At 37.3% G+C, this 20,734-nt stretch overlaps 1 protein-coding gene and 1 pseudogene across 1 annotated transcript; one reads left to right on the forward strand and one right to left on the reverse strand.

Moving 5' to 3' along the window:
• The first annotated feature begins 3,119 nt into the window (after positions 1-3,119).
• LOC149097140 (uncharacterized) lies at positions 3,120-4,318 on the forward strand. The gene has a single exon (XM_089279917.1). It carries the CDS (start codon positions 3,201-3,203, stop codon positions 4,143-4,145), a length of 945 nt encoding a protein of 314 aa, XP_089136043.1. The 5' UTR covers positions 3,120-3,200; the 3' UTR covers positions 4,146-4,318.
• An 8,166-nt stretch (positions 4,319-12,484) lies between these two features.
• Positions 12,485-15,568, reverse strand: LOC149097141 (E3 ubiquitin-protein ligase TRIM71-like; annotated as a pseudogene).
• Positions 15,569-20,734: the final 5,166 nt, after the last annotated feature.

The raw sequence follows: 20,734 nt of genomic DNA on the forward strand, positions 1-20,734 counted from the left end.
CCAAGGATTCCTAGAAATGTGATCAGCAAAGCTTGACCTACAAATTAAAGCTGCCATGCAACTTGTCAATGTGGGTTGTTTTGGAAAAGGTTTTGAAATATTACAGGACACATCTGCGACATTATTTTGTGTTTCGCATAGTTCGTAATCGCTCTTGTACTTAGCTGACTTTATTTTAATAGGAAGGTCAAAAACAAGTTATACAGAAATTTTTTAAGCACACCTTCTGAAACAAATGAAAAGATATACAAAAGGTATAGAAATAAATTTAACAAAATCAAAGCAACTGCAAAGAAAAATTATTATCACCAAAAATTTGAAGAAGCTTAAGGTAATATTAGATCTAACTGGAAATTAATTAATGAGGTTATACATAAAATCAAATCCAAAGTCAGTGTATCTGATCAATTTATAGATGATGACAAACAAGTGATTAAAGACCAGTATGAGATAGCTACAAAGTTTAATGAATATTTTGTAAATATAGGTCCCAACTTAGCTAAGAAAATACAAGATACTCATCAAACTTTTAAGTCATATATGGACCATAGATGTCCTAACTCAGTGTTCCTAGATGCAATTCTAGAAAATGAGGTATTAAATGAAATCAAACTATTAAATGCAAGTACAGCTAGTGGCTTAGATGATGTTTCTCCAAAAGTAGTTAAGGCGATTACAAATTATATTGTGAAACCTCTTACGCATATTTTTAATTTGTCTTTTCTTACTGGAATTATACCTAACGCACTTAAAATTGCTCGTGTAACACCAGTGTATAAGGCTAACAGCAAAGAGAATTTTTCCAACTACAGACCAATCTCAGTTCTGCCATGTTTCTCCAAAGTTCTTGAAAAGCTAATGTATAAAAGAGCAATCACATTTCTCAGCAAAAATAATATTTTATCCAACAATCAGTATGGATTCAGAGCTGGGCACTCAACCCAGCAAGTAGTCATAGAGCTTGTTGATAAGATATCACAGGCAATTGAGAGAAATGAATACACGGTTGGATTGTTCTTAGACCTCTCTAAAGCACTTGATACAGTAAATCACCATATACTATTAGGAAAACTTGAGCATTATGGCTTTAGGGGGGTTGCATTAGAATGGTTTAAAAATTATCTCACAGATAGGAAACAAATTGTAAACTATAAGTCAGTAAACTCAGATACATTAGTTATAAGTTGCGGGGTCCCACAAGGATCAGTTCTAGGTCCTTTGTTATTTTTAATATATGTAAATGACATTTCACAAAGCTCAAGTTTTCTCTCATTTTTGTTGTTTGCGGATGATACTAATTTATTCTTTAGCCACAAAGATATAAAGATTTTAGGTGAATCAGTAAATCAGGAACTCTGCAAAGTTGCAAACTGGCTTGCTTGCAATAAGTTATCTTTAAATGTGAAGAAAACACATTTTATGATTTTCAAAGCAAAGAACAAAAAGATGAACCACAATATAAATATTAAAATTGGTAACGAAATTATCGAACTTGTTAATAATACTAATTTCTTATGGTTGATTATTGATGATGATCTGTCTTGGAAGCATCATATTATTAAAGTAACTTCTAAGATATCAAAGCTGTGTGGGATTATGGTTAGAGCAAGACATTATTTACCTATAAGAACATTACGAACTGTATATAATGCTATGGTTTACCCATACTTGAGTTATTGTAATGTTGTATGGGCAGGTACTTATCCTTCTAGATTAGATGCACTATACAAAGTACAAAAGAAAATTATAAGAATTATAACTTTTTCTAAGTAGCAGCAAGAAAGTAGACAATTATTCATATCGCTCCAATTGTTAAACATATATGAGTTAAACTCTTACCAAATAGGCTTATTCATGTATTCATACACCAAGGGAAGCTTGCCTAGTGCTTTCTCAAACTATTTCTGACTGAATAATACTATTCATCAACATTATACCAGGTCTTCTGGAAAATTTCATATGAAATTCAAAAGAACAAATTATGGAAGATTCTCTATAAAATATAAAGGTCCTATGATTTGGAATACCTTGCCAGATGTTTGAAAGAATATAAGGTCTTTGCAGATGTTTAGAAAGAAATTGAAAACTTTCGTGCTTAATCAAATTATTGATTATTGGATAAATTTAAACTCATTATCTTTATTATTGCTGTTTTGTGGACACAGATTTATATGGCCACCATATATTATGAAATGTTATTGTTGAGTTATGTTATATAATAGGGGGATCTCCTTAGAAAAGCTTGTATGAGCTTGCAGGGATCTCCTGCTACTCTAAAATGTTATTTATTATATATCACACTGTTGTAATAGATGAGTGGCAAATAAATAACTGAAACTGAAACTGAAACTGGAAAAGATACCTTATAGTTGTTTAAGGACACGCTTATCAGATTTTGAACAATCAAGGACCTTTGTAGTACGCGATTTAGTTCATATGTAAATATTTAAGACAACACTAAGGAAATAATATAGAGAGACGAGTTTACATACCGCAACGAGATCCTAATAAAAACCCGTTACGTTGCGTAATCAAAGACCTCCCAAAGAAAGCTACTAAGCTTAATGATTATTAACCGAGAAAGAACGGACGCTCCAAGAGTAACGACTTCAGATGCATTTTCGGGGAAATAATGGAGAATGATACGTATAACAAATACAAATCCGGACAGTTTATCACACTATTCACATGGAATTAAATTCATTAATCACAACAGCCAGTCTAAGAACTTCTTCCCTTTTCAAACATCCTAAAAACTGTCAGAAAACAATTGTTATACCTTGCACTACAGACACAGGATGTCATTGAAGACTGCACGACACCTCCAGTACAGAATGAGTATTTAATACAACGCGTGGAAAACCGCACATTCTACTAAAACGCACCCTCCCTACCACCCAACCCCCAACTTAATTTTTTAAACCAGAGAATTTGCGGTCGAACGAGAGGAAAACGCTATTTGAACAAAACTATATAATTTTCTTTAATAACTTTTAATCACTTCAGAGTAATTGACCAATCACATTTTAAACCTTAACACAATAGCAAAGTATGTTAAGCTCTAATCCACTTCATTTTCAAGCTTGTAAGTTTGTAGTCTGGCATTTTCAAGTTTAACAGGGGGGATTGGGCCGAGCATGGGTAGAGTATAGACGTGTTTTTGCTAGCTCCGTTCAAAATTCGTATATGGAGGCCTCTACATGGCAGAAAAAGGAGAAAAGTTCAGACGAAAAACTCATGTAGAGAGAACTGGGCCAACTTGGAGAAGTGTATCCAACTCGTCGGAAGAAGAATCCCTTTCACCGTTGGAGAAGAAAGCCAAAGTCAAGTTGCACATGTCTGACACGGTGCAATCGAGCGAAGAAGACGAAACCGCCGCTGCCGTGGAGTTGGCTAATTCTGTAATGCCGAAGCTAGACCTTGTTCTGCAGAAGTTAGACAACATGGAAAAGAAATTGGACATCCTTGAGGGTTTTGTGAAAGTGGTCGATGGAAAGGTTAACAAGTTACAGGATAAAGCTGAGCAGTTTGAAAGCTTCAGCAGGGACGCCACAACAAAACTGAAGGTGTTAGATGAAGGAATGTCGTTCGCAAATACAGAGATAGAAAATTTAAAGAAGAAAGTAAAGCTTCTGGAACAAACTATCCAAGAAAATACAGTAAACACCGAAAACAAATTCAAGGGAAAGATCGAGGCCTTAAGAAACGAGAAGTTGTATATGGAGGTGTATCAAAGACGGGAAAACCTTCGCTTCTACGGCATTGCTGAATCTTTCCACCTCTCAGAAGAAAATGTCAAAGAGGTGTTAATTGGCTTTATACAGAAGGAACTTAACATCAGCGAGGCGGATTCTTTTGAGTATCAACGAGTGCACCGCATTGGCAAGCGCGACCCATCGCAAGAAAAACCAAGACCAATAATCGCACGTTTTTTGCGATACTCCGACAGAGAGCGAGTCATGTCAAGTGCAAGAAAGCTGAAAGGAACTGGTTTCGGAATATCGCCAGACCTTCCGAAAGAAATTGTGGACCGCAGAAAGGAATTAATGCCTAAGTTCAAAAAAGCAAAAGAAGACGGAAAATCGGCGTTCTTCAAAAGATCAGAGCCGGACAAACTTTTTATTGAGGGTATACGAATCTTCTAATTTCTTTGGAACATAAACTCTCTATCTAGGTATTCATAACATGTAAGCCTCATTCACACTTGTTCTTAAAAATGGAGCTGCATGCGTGTCATCTAGTTAGCGCAATGCGTGCAAGACCTATTCCATTAGTAGCGCAATTAACAGCTTTTATCGCTGGCTACTGTTTTATATACATGTTCAATTGTAGTTGTAGGTGTTATAAATGTTTTTCTTTTGTTTCTTTTTCCTTTTCAATATTAATTAGTTTTACCTTTTTTTTGTTCAAGAGACATGCAAATTTTTTCATTAGCTCATCTACTAAAGATTACTATCTCATTCTCTGCAACTGCTCGCCTTTTCACTTAAATATGTCCTTAAAAAGTTACAAAACTTAATTTAAATTTTGGTATCCTATCCTTAAATGTTCGGGGGATAAGATCTTTTGATAAACGAAAAGCACTTTTTCATTGGTGTATGAAGGATAAAGCTGATATAATTTTTCTACAAGAGACCTACAGCACATCCGAGGTGGAAAACACCTGGAAATCCCAGTGGAGAGGAGACTTGTTTTTTTGTCATGGTTCTGAACACAGCAGAGGTGTCTTAACACTAGTCAAAGAAGGGCTTGACTGTAAATTTGAGGTATGTAAACAAGATAATCTAGGTCGGTATATCATTCTAAAAGGTCTTGTTCAAGGTCAATCTTTTTTATTTTTGAATATCTATGCGCCAAATAAGACCAACGAACAATGCATCTTTTACGACGAAATACAGAACGAATTCGACAAATTGGAAATTGACACTGATTGCAAAATAATAATAGGTGGTGACTTTAATGTTATCCGCGACCCAGATTTGGATGGATCGGGAGGATCTCCAAAATTGAAAGAATCGTCCAAAAAGATAGAAAATCTATGTTTTTCTCTTGACCTAATAGACATCTGGAGAATCAGAAACCCAAAATTAAAACGTTTATCCTGGAGACAGAAAACTCCAATGATTCAACGGCGGTTAGATTATTGGTTGATATCAAATAATATACAGGAAGAGGTTGATAAGGTCGATATTATCCCTGCTATTAGATCTAACCATTCCGCCATTACGTTGTACATTAATGGTATAGAGAACTCAACCTATGGACCGTCTTTTTGGAAATTCAATGCAAGTTTGTCAGAAGATAAAGAATATGTAGACCTAATTAGAAACAAAATCGGTGAATGGGTAGACGAAAGTAGAGAAATCGAAGACCCGCGGGTTACCTGGGATTATTTAAAATATAAAATACGCTATGAAACGATTGGTTATAGTAAGAAGAAAGCAAAAGAGAGAAGGTCAGAGCTGGTAAATTTGGAAATTAGATTAAAAGAGTGTCAGCGAAAATGTGACGAACACCCAAGTGCTGAAAATCTCTGTGATTTAGAAGTTCTCAAATCAGAATACGAACGCCATTATGATTATATAACACAAGGAGCAATCATAAGATCTCGGGTGAGTTGGTATGAAGAGGGCGAAAAGAATAGCAAGTATTTTTTAAATTTAGAAAGTGCTAAAAAGAAAAAGACATGTATACGGAAATTATCCGTGGATAATGATTCATATATAACAGACCCAAAAGAAATAATGAAAGAGATTCATGATTTCTATGAAAAACTCTATGATAGAGACTCGTATAATTTAGGTGAGAATTCAATTGATCGTTTCCTTAATGAAGTGGATACTAAAAAATTGTCTGATGAAGAGAAAATGACTTTAGATAAACAACTTACTAGATCCGAACTGTACGAAGCATTGAAGACATTTCCGAAAAACAAAACACCTGGAAGTGACGGTTTAACTGTGGAATTTTACTTGGCGTTCTGGCACGTGGTTGCAAAGTATCTCGAAAAGTCTCTAAACTTCTCTCACCAACACGGGCAACTATCAACTTCGCAAAAGCAGGCAATGATTACCCTATTGGAGAAAAAAGAGAAAGATAGACGATTTATAAAGAACTGGCGACCTATCTCACTGATCAACGTAAATGTTAAAATTGCATCCAAAGCGTTTGCTAGAAGGCTGGAGCCAATCCTGCCAGAACTTATTCACCATAATCAAAATGGTTTTATCAAAGGAAGGTCTACATTTGATGCAGTTAGAACAATCGATGATTTACTTGAATTGGCAAAACTCACAAATACAACAGGTATTCTAATGGCAATTGACTTTGAAAAGGCATTTGATTCTCTGGTCCATACATATCTATTTAAAGTATTGGAAAAATTCAATTTTGGACCGTATTTTTTACAATGGGTAAAAACATTTTATACAAACATATCCAGCTGTATCTTAAATAACGGCTTTACTACAGATCTTTTCTGTATCCATCGTGGTGTACGACAAGGTGACCCTCTATCACCTTTATTATTCATCTTAGCTTTGGAAGTTCTCGCATGTCAAATCAGGCAGGATAAAACCATACAAGGAATAATGGTCAAAAACGTGGAGATCAAACTCACGCTTTTTGCAGATGACATGACTTGTTTTCTAAAAGACATAAATGCATATTCGCGACTTTGTACAACTTTAAAGGTTTTTTCATTGCATTCTGGTCTCCGAATTAACGACGATAAAACAGAAGTTTTTGGTATCGGCCCACATAAACTAGTACAAAATGACTTTACTCACAAAGTGCGAAAATCAATCAAGATATTAGGTACCGTTTTTGACTATCACAAAACATCACGAGACAAAGCAAACTTCGACTCAATATTCAAATCTATTAAAAAAACGCTGAGTATGTGGAAGTGGAGGGGTCTTACCCTGATTGGTAAGATTCAAATAGTTAAGACCTTCATTATTCCAAAATTTTTGAGTAAAGCGACTGCAATCTCAATATCAAACGATCTTGTCAAGGAGATAAACAGACTGATTTTCGGTTTCATTTGGAAAGGTAACGATAAAATTAAACGGACCGCGCTTATCAATGATATTGAAAATGGAGGACTAAAAATGCTTGATATTGAATCCATGATATCGGCTCAAAGAGTGATGATCTTAAAAAAGTATCTAGGAGAGAGCAACAGCACTTGGAAAACTATTTTAGATGATTTCTTTTTTGGAAATATAGGTGGAAAACTCATCCTGTTCTGTGATTTTGAAACTAGTAAACTACCGGTTCATCTTCCAATATTCTACAAAGAGTGTCTAGAGGCATTTCGTAATTTAAAGAAATCCAAGGTAGCCACCTATGAGGATGTTGTAGACCAAATTATTTGGAATAATAGGAATATTGTGATACACGGAAAATCTCTTTTTGAAAAACATTTGTTTACTAAAGGAATTGTTAAAATTGGTGACTTGTTATCCGATACGGGTAAATTTCTTGAAAGCCCTAAAGTGTTGGAAGCGAATCTATCTCCAATCCAGTACTTCAAATTAATAGGAATTGTAGATGCCATACCAAAAGAATGGAGATTAATTATCAAAGAATCACATATTCAACATCAGCAACTATATCCTCAACAGCATTTGGATACAGTGTATATTTATATCGACGAAACCAAATCGGATCTGTTAAAAGCCTCTTCAAAACTTTTGTATAAAGGATTTAAAACAAAGAAACAAACTCCTCCAACCGCCAAAAGGAAGTTGAAGGACAAATATCCAGAGGTTATAGAAGACTGGAAAAAAATTTATTCTTTACCATTCACTGTCACACTTGAAACAAAAATTAGAGAGTTCCAATATAAATTATTAAACGATATAATTTTCACAAATGAGAGGTTATTCCGTTTTAAAATGATTGAATCACCAATGTGCACCTTTTGTTTGAAAGAGGTCGAGTCTCTCGAACATTTGCTCTTTTATTGTGATACAACAAAAGACTTCTGGCGGGCTTTTTCTTCTTGGCTTTCAAACCAGAATGTATCTTTGGACACTTTGACATTTGAAAATATATTGTTTGGAGTGTTCAACAACAACGAAGACTTTATTATCCTGAATCACTTGATACTGCTAGGAAAGTTTTTTATTTATAAATGTAAATTAAATAAAATTAAACCAACATTAACAATATTTTTAGCAAAGACAAAAACCGTTTATTACATTGAAAAAAAAATAGCTACCAAAAATAACCAACTTTATAAACATTACAAAAAGTGGGAAAAACTAATGTCATCTCTTAATAATAGTTGAGCTTAATTTGTAATTTCTCCTTCTCAGCATGTCACTAACTTACTTTCTTTTTTTTTTTTTTTTTTTTTGTATTTGGGTAGCTGCACTATTGTAAACAACGCATTGTATATTCTTTAGGTATAATTAGGCTACGATTAGTAATTATAATTTGTTGTATGTAATCTATTGTAGTTATGACGTATTGTAAGTATTGTAACTAGTGTTATGTCTTGTGTTGTATTGTATGTATTATAACCCAAAATGTTGAAAAAAAATAAAAATTACAAAAAAAAAAGTTTAACAGGATGTGCCAAATAGCCTCTGTTGTTTTCTTCGCTTGTGTTGTATTCCATTAACTTCCTGGGTGGGCGAACTCTTCTTAGAATCCTGCGCTCTTCAAACTTCTCTGGTTTGAGTAACAGGGTAGACCCAGTTTGTTGTAATAAGTACAAGTGATTTTTCCACCCTGTAGTTCGATAGCTTTTATGACTGTTTTCGACACTCCGTTTACTTCAATATCAAATTTATCCTAGGCTGTATGCCTAAACAACCACAGGTGTTGTGTTAGTTAACTATTTCACAGAAGGCGTATAAGGCCTGGGCTTATACCTTGTTTCTGTAACACAAAGAGGCTAGGAGTATTTCTACTCCCCCCCCCCCCCCCCCCCCACCTCACTTCTCCTCACCCCCACGGATGGGATGCTGGTCCATTGAAGGGAGCAGCATTTCCATCATTTTATTCGTTCTACCCATTTATCTACATATCTGAGTTGGGAGGAACACTGATAGAAAAAGGTGTTTTCCCCAAATTGGGAACACATCACCATGATCCGGGCCTGGGCATTAACTCGTTCTTCTCAATCAGGAGAGTAATACGATTAGTCCACTGCACTTCTAGTAAACCATGACACATGGGTTAAATACTGGAAAAAGTTGAAGAGTAAGCCAAGCTTGCATTCATGATCTCCCACTCCCAAGCTCAGATATTTAAAATGTTCAGGTACTCCCTCCCCTCCCTCCTCCCCCACTATCCCTATCAACAATACAAGCCACTGGGATTATATCTTGGTCCGGTAGATGTAGTTTCACCTGATCGTAAGACCTTCTGGTCCAGGGGGGAATAACACAAATTTTTAAAAGAAATTTGAAAAGGTTTTTTAGGAAATTCTTCTTAATTAGTTAGCTTTATGTATACATTTTTAATGCAGTTCTTAATTTTTTGGCTAGTTACTTTTAATATTTCGTTTATGGACTTTGATGTTATTTTAGCTTTTGTATTTTAATTTTATAGAGCACTCGCCTGAAAACTACTCTTAGTGATGGTGGCCTCCTCTTAAAATATGTATTCTATTATTATTATTATTATTATTATTATTATTATTATTATTATTATTATTATCATTTTCATGTTGTAGGTGAGTAAACAGTTTATAATTTTCTGTTGAAGGATAAGAAAGGCTTACCGCTCCTCTGTCAATGGTCCAATAATTGTATTTTTAAACGGTGAAACAGTTTGGGAACTCGAAAAGTAGCCTCCCCATATAAAACTTTTTGGGTGCCCTTCCCTCTCCTTTCTCCCTGGGGCGTCAAAGTAAAACCAAAAGAAATTGAAATGAGAGATCACAGTGAACGAGTGAGAACTGGAAAACGCATCTGACCAACTTGATAACCCGGGATCGGTGATAGGTTTTGAACTGGATTTGCGGAGGTTGAAGGTGGAACCTGCTATTCAAATTGACCAATCAAGGGTCAGTAGTGGCATGCGGAGTGTAAGAATACAGTCTGTTAATAACTCAAAAATCCAATTTACAGAAAAAGATTTCTCGTCACATGGTCCTCATCCACCGAACTTACACCCGCTTCCAGTGTTACGTGCATAGGCGACATCTTTCGACCATCTTTCGACCTCCTATGCGAACGGCTGAAAGACCATTTAACTGTGAAACGGGCAATGTTTCCGGTTATTAACCGAACAAATGACAAATAAACGATACTTACCGACCTCAAATGAGTGAGGAAGATTGTGGCCTTTACATGTTTCCCGATTAACAGGATAAGGTTACATGCGTTTTTCTGGTCCAGCCTCGCTTTCTTGCTAGGTCACGTGACTACCTCATAATCCGCGTGCAGCTGTCAGTAAATGATCAAATTGCGTATTTCTGCCAATAGCTGGTTTTCACATGACGTCACTAAAATTCGAACTACAAAACTATTGATCTTCCTGAGATTTTACTTAAATGATGTATAAGAGCAGCTGAAAACTAATATTCACACAAATTTTCGCTCCGAATGGGTACTTGGTTTTGTGATACACTACGCTTGAATTTCTAGGCTTTTGCGTGACGCGGCATTTACATGACGACCTAGAGAGCTGTCATGATGGTTAAAAAATGTCTTAGAAAAAGTATTATTTCAATGCTTTAGAGTTCCTCGAGGGATAAATTCACGCTTTTGTAGCAAAACTCAGTGACAGATGTTTCTGTTGGTTTCCGGCCGCCATGTTGGTGCCCATACGGTTGGGCACCAACATGGCGTCTCCATACAAATCTCTATAAATTTGGGTAAAAAATTTCTCCGCATATCTCGCATAAGAAATATTGCTGTGACCAGAATTTTTGCCAGAGTCTTTGTATATTTACCTTTTTTCATTTCTCAGATTCTGGACTTTACCTACTGACCGGTTTTGATTTTTATTTTGATCTATTTTGAATTGGGTGACACTGAAAACCAGCAATTTTGAGTAAGTTTGACAAGCTTTTACAAACATTAAATTTAGTAATATGTAATATCAGGAGCTCCTGGTAATATTCTATTCCAGCCTCGTTTTCATACTAGGAAATCACGTGACCACTTTATAATCAACAGTTGTCACTAAATAATCAGCTTACGAATATCTTCCAAGTTTGGCGGTTAACTGATGGTTATTGATGAGGTTATAAAAAATTTAATGTAGCAGCCTCGTTTTCCCTCCTAAAAACCCGTCCTAGCAAGTTGCAGAGTTGCCACCAAAACTTTTCATGTTTACTAGACCCTAATGAACACTCTTAGACTGGTGCCTTGCTTTCAGCACGAATTCCCACGGGATTACATTTGCTCCCAGACTATAAAGTAGGAATCAAACTATAGGAAAGTAAGCGGCGAAGAAATACGAAAGAAAAAATTGAACGCTTTCAGTTTTTGCTGGAAATAATTCAGCTCAAATCCATTTTACAGTAGGAGATAGCAGAGGAGTTCAGTGGAACCTTAATGCAGTGAGTTACCAAGTTGTCCTTTATAACAGGGGTTCGTTCTAATAGAGTTCTTTTCAACACATTTTACTGAAAGTGCAGAATGATCATCGCAGTTAATTTTCCAATTTAAGCAATTGGAAAGAAGAAGCCTGAAAAAATCAGGGCTTCAACGGGATTCGAACCCGTGACCTCCGCGATACCGGTGCGATGCTCTACCAACTGAGCTATGAAGCCACACATTGGGAGCGAGGTCAATTAGTTGAGTTCATATCTTCCCGTGAGGAGTGAAATGATGTGAAGTTTATATGAAATAATTCATATATGAACTGCGGTTGTAGATGAAAGTGAAGAATGATCATCGCAGTTAATTTTCCAATTTAAGCGATTGAAAAGAAGAAGCCTGAAAAAATCAGTTGGTAGAGCATCGCACCGGTATCGCGGAGGTCACGGGTTCGAATCCCGTTGAAGCCCTGATTTTTTCGGGCTTCTTCTTTCCAATTGCTTAAATTGGAAAATTAACTGCGATGATCATTCTTCACTTTCATCTACAACCGCAGTTCATATATGAATTATTTCATATAAACTTCACATCAACACATTTTACTAATAGTTACCTGAAAGAATATGATTCAATCGAATTGGGAAACAACAGTAAACCTTAAGTTATGAAGCCATTGAAAGGCGGATCTATTGCCTCAAGCATTTCTGCTTTTCTATACTTCTCGTCGCTTTTGATTTTAAATTTTGTTACTGACACAAATTGTAACAAGTTCATATTGTATTAAATTAAAAGGATCAGTGGAAGCTATAAAGTTCACGTTGAAGAATATATCGTTCGTTACACCCGGGTTTTCTTTATATATTGGTCTCGATGTAAGGCGAAGTTCCACAGAAATTCACGAATCAAAATTATTCAACAAAGTTGTTGCACAGCAAAGCCCTGCTACCATGCTATGCGTCATCATTAACTCTCATCAAAACGTTGAATAAAAACATTTATTTAAAAAACTTGTCCTGTAAAACGTTACAAATGTGTATATAATAGCAGCTAAGTTGTCACGTAATCGGACAAATGTAACGCAATGCACAAAACTTTTTCTTACACAAGCCACTGTCGTTTTATTTCAGCAATGTAAAAGTGTAAACTACTAACTACAAAATGTTTTGTAAACAGACAATAACATTTACAATTTAGCCTTTTAAGCTATCTCGGTGACAAAATAATTCTGGTTTTTTTCAGTCCCCAAACCATCTTTTTTGTAACTCAGTTTACTCTACATGTGAAACTAAAACTATCAAATAAAATAAACCATATTATTATCTTTAATGACTGTATTTCTACTCAACTGAGAGGTTCTGGATGGGGTTTAAAACGCAAATAACAACATTTTACTTCCTTAAGTTACCATTCAGACCCAAATCTAACAAGATAATCAATTAAAACCGAACTTGTTAAATCAAGACTAAGATGATCTCATTAACATGAACAGAAATATTTATAAAACATTTTCTTAGTATGATCAAATCAAAGAAATCTGAATCATGACATAATGTTTTCGTATTACGTCATAAAGGTGAGTAGATTTCATATCTACTCAAAAATCTGGATGCGATTATTATTAAAATCAGTCCGGCACAACTATCCTACCATCACTGGGAACTGCTGTAGAGACTGGGATATTAAACTCTCCTATCCTGCTGCCTTTTGTTCCAAACTTTGCGATAAACCTCCCACTCAGTTCAAACACCTGAACTCTGTGATTCAATGCATCACAAACCATCAGGTGTCCTGCCTTGTTAACAGACAAGCAACGAGGTTTATTGAACTCCCCCTCCCCCTCCCCCTGCTTTCCAAATTGGTACAAAAAATTCCCATCCCTATCGTGCACTTTGATACAATGTTCATTACTGTCTGACACTATAAGATATTTGTCATATTGGGCACAGTGGAAAGGAAAAGTAAAAGAGCCGTTCCCGCCAATTTTCTGTAAAAGCTGGCCGCTTTGAGAAAAGATCTTAACTAGTTTGTTATGTGAATCTGCAACAATAATATTTCCGTCACAGTTAACAGACAAGCCATGTGGCTTTATTAGCTGGTGATCAAGATTTCCTTTGCCTCCAAACTGGTTCAGGTACTCACCCTGATCACTGAACAATTGAACGCGGTGGTTGTTACTGTCCACCACTAAAATATTCTCATTCTTTATATCAAAACCTATCCCACGAGGACAGTTAAATTCTCCCTGTTTATCACCCTCTCTACCAAACGATCTTAAGTAAGTTCCATCACTATACTGAATACCTGAATTCTGTGGTTATCAGAATCAGTCACTGCAATTTCATTACGTTCATTCACTGCCACTCCCCATGCGCCGACAAGCCTTCCAACAGCCGTGCCTCGCTGTCCAAACGATAAAACAGGCCTGAACTGCCTGGGTTTAACTTCAACAGCAAAGGGGTTGCCACGGACATATTCTTTATTCACCTTCACTGATAATTCAAATTGTCCAGTTTCTTTGACGAGATAGCTGACTTTGTAGCTGCCATGGTTGTTATCTTGAACTCGTGCTTTCGTTGCACAATCATTGCCTTGATGATTTCTGATTTCCACCGTTACGCTCGTCGTAACATTGTTCTCCTTCAGCATTTCTTGTTGTCAAAACAAACTCTGCTTCAAGTCCGACAAACGCTTCATTAATTCTTTTTCCGTCTGTACTTGAAAGAAGCGGTCTGGTCTTGGAAAGTAGGGGTTTTAAGGGGCCAATGTTTTCAGCGTTTGCATTCTCAACTAAAGTTTGATTTTTAACGAAATCAAACACGAGAAAGTTTACCCCGTCACGATCGGCTGAGTTTTCTTGGCCAACTTCCTCCTGAAATATTTTGTTTAGCAGCTTGTTTTGCTGCATGATTTCGGCGCTAGCGCTTCGTTTCAAAAAAGTTTCCGCTTTGCCCAGTGTTGCTTCAGACATTTTCACCTCATCTTCAATCTCGCTCTTTTTTGTTTCAAGACGTTGGAGGGATTTTTTCGCCTGGTTCTCAACTTCATTAATGATGTCTTGCTTTTTCGTATCGATAACTTGAAATATTGTCTCGGCGAACTGCTCCACGCTTCCTTTCACAGTGGCGACGTGTTCCTGAATTTAAGCACAGTTTTCGTCAATTTTAGTGATTTCATTTTTCTTCACTTGCACTCTTTCTTTCTGAGATTCAATCGCAGATTTCACTTCTAACTTGCGTTCATTTGCAGCTTCTTCCAAAAACATCTTGGCGTGACCTTCGTGATCTGTCGAGGCAAAAGCGTTGCAAGCTGAAACTTCACAGATCTTACAAAAGAATTCCAGTTCTTTCTTTTCGTGTCCTGGCTTTCCGCTGAATGCAGGTCGTTTTAACACTTCCTCTATGTCTTGATCTTGGAAGTCTTTAATCGCCAACACGCGGTGTTCTTTATTAGCTCGGATTATGATGTTCCCAGTAATACAATCGTCACACCAGAATGCACAACACTGGAAGCAGTACAAACTCTGGGAGCTCTTTTTGTCGCAATTTCCACATTTGACTGCCGTAGTGTTACACTCTTTGATAGCCAACACTTCTAGGAGACTGTTGATGCGAAAGTTGGTCAGCAGGTCCTTCAGGTTTCCACTGCTAGGGACTCTACTCTCTCTTCTACATTCTGGGCAGGTTATGGTATCATGGGGGCCACTCATTCGTAGAATCCCGTTCAAGCAGTGAAGACAAAAACTGTGTAAACATGGCAGCTGTTTCGGATCAGTGAATGTAGTCGTGCACACAGAACAGGATACTCTTCATGAAGATTGTTTAGCAAGGTTTTTATATCCATGATTGTAAGCGGAACACGAAATGGGTTGGGAATAGAAAACGCCGTAATTAAACGGTGAAGTCTTGTGATCGGATATGGCTTTTATTAACCTGATAATACTGACCAATCACGAAGTGATATTAGATATGTTTTGACTTCTTGTCTGCTTCCGTAGAATAATTATAACAGAACGCCAAGGATTCTTAGAACTGTGATCAGCAAAGCTTGACCTACATATTAAAGCTGTCATGCAACTTGTCAATGTGGGTTGCTTTGGAAAAAGCTTTGAAATATCACAGGACATGTCGAAATTATTTTGTGTTTCGCATAGTTTGTAATCGCTCTCTTACTTAGCTGACTTTATATCAGCCCATAAATAGCAAAAGATACCTTAGGGTTGTTTAAGAACACGCTTATTAGATTTTCAACAATCAAGGACCTTTGTGGTACGCGATTTAGTTCATATGTAAATATTTAAGAGAGCGCGAAGGAAATATATATAGAAACGAGTTTACATACCGCGACGAGGTCGTGCTAGAGAAACGTTACGTTGCGTAATGAAAAAACATCCCATAGGAAGCTACTAATCTTAATGGTTATTAACCGCGTAAGAACGGACGCTCGAAAGTAACCACTTCAGGTGCATTTTCGGGGAAACAATGGAGAATGATATGTGTAACATATAAAAATCTGGACAGTTTGTCACGTTATTCCCTTGTAATCAAATTCATTAATCAAACCAGCTAGTCTAAGAACTTATTCCCTTCATAAACATCCTAATGAACCTTTGACTATAGACACATGATCGCATTTAAGACTGCATGAAACCTCCAGTACAGAATGGGTATTACAACGCATGGAAAACTGAACATTCTACTAAAACGTTCCTCTCCACCACCCCTCCGTCCACTCTTAATTCTTTAAAAGAGAGAACTTGAGGCAGGGAAGGGTGGACAACGCTGTTTTTTGTACAAAACTACACAATTTTTTAAAATAACTTTTAATCACTTTAGAGTAATCGACCAAACACATCGTTTAACCCAGCATTTCTTAAACTATAGCAAAGTATGCTAGGCACTAATCCACTTCATTTTCAAGCTTTTAAGTTTGTAGTCTGGCATTTTCAAGTTCAACAGGATCTGCCAAATAGCCTCTGTTTTCTATGCTTGTGTAATATTCCATTAACTTCCTGGGTGGGCGAGCTCTTCTTGGGATCCTGCGCCCTTCAAACTTCTCTGGTTTGAGTAAGAGGCGTAGACCCAGTTTGTTGTAATAAGCAGAAGTGATTTTTCCACCCTGTCGTTCGATGGCTCAGTTTATGGCTGTTTTCGACGCTCTGTTTACTTCAATATCAAATTTAGCCTGGAGCAAGAGGTATCCTGCCAATTGAGATGTTAAGTATGCCTAAACAGCCACAGGTGTTGTTTTAGTGAGCTATTTCACGGAAGGCGTATAAGGCCTGGGCTTATGCCCTGTTTCTTTAACACAAAGAGGCTAGGAGTATTTCTACTCCCGCGCCCCGCCCCCACGGATGGTATGCTGGTCCGTTGAAGGGAGCAGCATTTCCATCATTTTATCCGTTCTACCCATTTATCTATATATCTGAGTAGGGACCGTTAGCCCTTCGTAAGAGAAATGTAAAAAAAACACTGCATTTGGCAACCCAGTGGTATTTAAAATGATGCCAAAAGCTGATAGGCAAAGATAAAAATAACCAAAAGATGCTCTGTGACTGACTAGCATTCCTCCAGTTGCACCACTTTGAGCTCCCTCATTCTCAGGAAACCGGAACTACCGCAAGCACAGTCTGGCTTCTTTCGCCACTATTAATTAGTTGTGTCTGAAACTACTGTCCAGGGTAGCACTTTTACCTTATTAATACAGAATTGGCTCTGGTTTGACAATCTGGGTTAAGCTCTGGACGGTGACGTTGTGTTTTGGCCTTGGCTGAGATGCTTACTTCTCACAGTTCCTCTTTTGTCGCAGGTGTTTAAGTGAGAAGTGTTAAATCAAACTGCTTTAGTTAAAAGTAGCCAGGTAAAGTCAGGTTCAAAAGTGCTTAATTTACCTCCTACCTGTTTCTTAACGCAACCCATGCAATGTGATATTTTAGCGTCTGAGGATATTAGCCTGAATTACTGAGCATCTGTCCCTGTATTGTGTACAGTCAATTCTCGCCCCTTCCCTTAAGGTCTGTAATTTGACCCGGAAAATTGTTACTGATAAAATGCATGTAGTCCTTGAGAAATCCTTTCAGTGTTTTCGATTTGCTATTTCTTCAGTTGTTCATAGTTGCATATGAAAATTCACCATCTAGCGCCATGTCACCAAATCGGTGTGATTTGGCTATGAATTATGACACCGTTCAGAGTATTTATTACAATATATATGGTGAAAACAGCTGAGAGGACCAAAAACTGAAATCAACCAATTACAATTACTTATTGCAAGTCCAGTATTTTCCAGTATTGAACCAGCTTAAGTCCGTTACATTTTGATAAACCCCCCGCCGCCGCATCCCCTACAAAAAAAACTAAGAAAGCAAGCTAACGCGAAAAAAAGTCCCCCAAATCTTAACGTAGAAGTAAAATGCAATAAAATTTTCGTCTGTTTTAAAACCTCCAACTCTTGGTATGTGTTGTTTCGGTTGTACTATTACTACTTCAGAGATTTCTGTGGCTGATTTGATAGGGAGGCTCCGCGCGAAAGGTGTATCATTTTCTTGTTGGAGGTATCTAAAAAGTTTAACATTTTCTGTTGAAGGATAACAAAGGGTTATTGCTTCTCTGTCAATAGTCCAATAATTGTATTTTAAACAGGGAAACAGTTTGGGAACTCGAAAAGTAGCCTCCCCATAGAGAACCTTTTTGGGTGCCCTTTCCTCTCCTTTCTCCCTGGGGTGTCAAAGCTAAAACCGAAAGAAATTGAAATGAGAGACCGCAGTGAACGAGTGAGAACTGGAAAACGCATCTGACCAACTTGGTAACCCGGGATCGGTGATAGGTTTTGAACTGGATTTGCGGAGGTTGAAGGTGGAACCTGCTATTCAAATTGACCAATCAAGGGCCAGTAGTGGCATGCGGAGTGTAAGAATACAGTCTGTTAATAACTCAAAAATCCAATTTACAGAAAATGATTTCCCGTCACATGGTCCTCATCCACCGAACTTGTACATCCGCTTTCAGTGCACGTAACACTGAAAGCTGGTGGAAGTGTTAACCATATCACGTCCTTATCCATGATTTACTCAGGGACGTATTTGCCCGTGAACTGGTATATTCAGGTGAAATGGGGGAGTGATCTGTAGTGCCTTCGCTACTTAGTTACTATCAAATTGGCATTAATGCATGAGATTGACATGACACAGGAATGCAGAAAACGTAAGTAAGTGTGTGGTATGATATAACGTGACATGCAAGTAAGTGAATATAGCTAGTGCCTGACATGAGTGTATGGTACTACAAAACGTGACATAAGAGTAGGAAATAATAAGAGTAAGCGTGACATCTGTGAAGCCAGTCGAAACAATTCTGAGGAAACAAATTAAATCGAAAGCACTACATTTTGGAAGCACATCGCTTACATGGTTAAAGGAGGAATCACACTATAGGAAAGTACGCGGCGAAGAAGGAAATAAGAAGGTAAAAATTCAACGCTCTTTTACTGGAAATAATTCACCTCAAATCCATCCAGGTGATCTGACCGTAAATAATTAACCAATCATCTTCAAGGAGAAATTATTTTTAAAGCCGCACAGAATTCTTTGCGCGCCTAGTGGAGTTTGTCCTGACCTTCGGCATGTAGTCCATCGACACATCTATAGGGCTGTGAGGATAAACATGGCAGTTTTCAGTCGGAAGGCTTTTTTTCTCATCATGCTTTGGTTGTGAGTGGAGTTATAACTTTACTACCGAGTATTCTTAAAGATTTTAAACTAAGAAAAGTTCAGTACTCGATTATCTAGACCAACAAAGTCAGTGAGTTGGCTTGTGGGCCTTCTGCATGGACACATGGCATGTTCTCTCCCGCAAGAGGTGGTTGAGCCTTCTTTCCATTGATCCATACATTTTGATGGCGTATTCAGCTTTGTTGGTTGAAGGAACTGTGTGCAGAAGACGCAAGGAAGCCATCTGTGCTGCTCCAACTAAAGATGGATCTTGTACAATCGGATATCTTTCCTCCGGATTCTCATTGGTGTCGTCGCAGAGATCGTTAATGGCAAGTCCTACATCAGTTGCGAGACTTTGTTCAACATTTCTCGCAGCTTCGTTGTTCCAGGCTCTCTTCCACAGGCCAACAATAGTTTTATTCTATGAGGTTTTTTGTGTCTTACTACTTATAAAGTTTTCTCCACCCATTTTCCGCCGCTTGCTCTCTAGAAAGATGGTTTTTCTTCTTAAGCGCTCGAAAAGTGCAGGTAATCATGGCGCGTTTGCGGGACAAATCTAAAACCTTCCAAGGTCTTGTTTTCAATCCTAACAGGGATAAATTACTGCTTTGGGCTTTAAAATAGAAAGGAAAAATACAAATCAATGTTTAGGTGGCCTCAGTATGGAGGATCAAGTAGTACAGAGTCCGTAGAACTTAGTCGTGAAGAAGGTTTTCTTCCTACAACCGCCGCGAAAACATGAAGATCAGAGCGCTTTCAGATCGCAGATTTAAAGCAGCTTTTCGGACTTAAGAAACAAAAATGGTAATGTACATTATTACTTCGAAGTTGAATTCAACTTTTGGAACGATTGGTAAAGCCACAGGCGTTAAAATGTCTGGAAAAGCGGTCGGTAAAAACTCAAGCTTTTGTGTTAGCGTAAATGAGAATAATTTGCACATGTGGTCATGCATGCAGCGAAGCACTTGTGCAAAATTTTGAACAATTTTTTGCTTTTAACTAGGTTTCTTCGCCTCAGCGTGAATGAAAATCTATTGTTATTGACCTTCCTTTCGCATTTCTTTCATTTGGTTCCCTGTATTTGGGAATTTTAGGTTTTAAAAGTGAACAGTAACTTGCACGCTGGATTTCTGCATATTTAATTTACGGCGACCTCCAGGCGCTTTGTTTATTTTGTTTATTCGCTTCGTTCAAATATTTCCGCGTCTTATTAAGCTACTACAGAAAAGCTGGGAAAAGAACCGAAATGGCCACTAAGTAACACAGTTGAAATACGACTGATCTCAAAATGATTGGCTTGTTTTTGTCGTCTTTTTGATTTACGACTTTCATCTTTCTTTCCAGCGCCGTCATATTTTCGTCGCGCGGCGAAGAAATTACTCGATTTCTTGTTTTCAGATTGATTTTACAAGAGTTCTTTGCTTTTATTTTTTGTTGTTTTCTCAAATGTTAGCCGTTGCAAGGATGAAATTCGGTTGTATTTGGTTTCGTTTTGTCCCCCAACGTCAATAATTAACTC

This window comes from Orbicella faveolata, unplaced genomic scaffold (assembly GCF_042242905.1).
Source record: "Orbicella faveolata isolate gen_17 unplaced genomic scaffold, um_ofav_v1 contig_47, whole genome shotgun sequence".
Lineage (NCBI taxonomy): Eukaryota > Metazoa > Cnidaria > Anthozoa > Scleractinia > Merulinidae > Orbicella > Orbicella faveolata.

Bases quoted from the DNA above. Each gene is read 5' to 3' on its own strand.
- LOC149097140 (XM_089279917.1), top strand. From the start codon at position 3,201: ATGGCAGAAAAAGGAGAAAAGTTCAGACGAAAAACTCATGTAGAGAGA.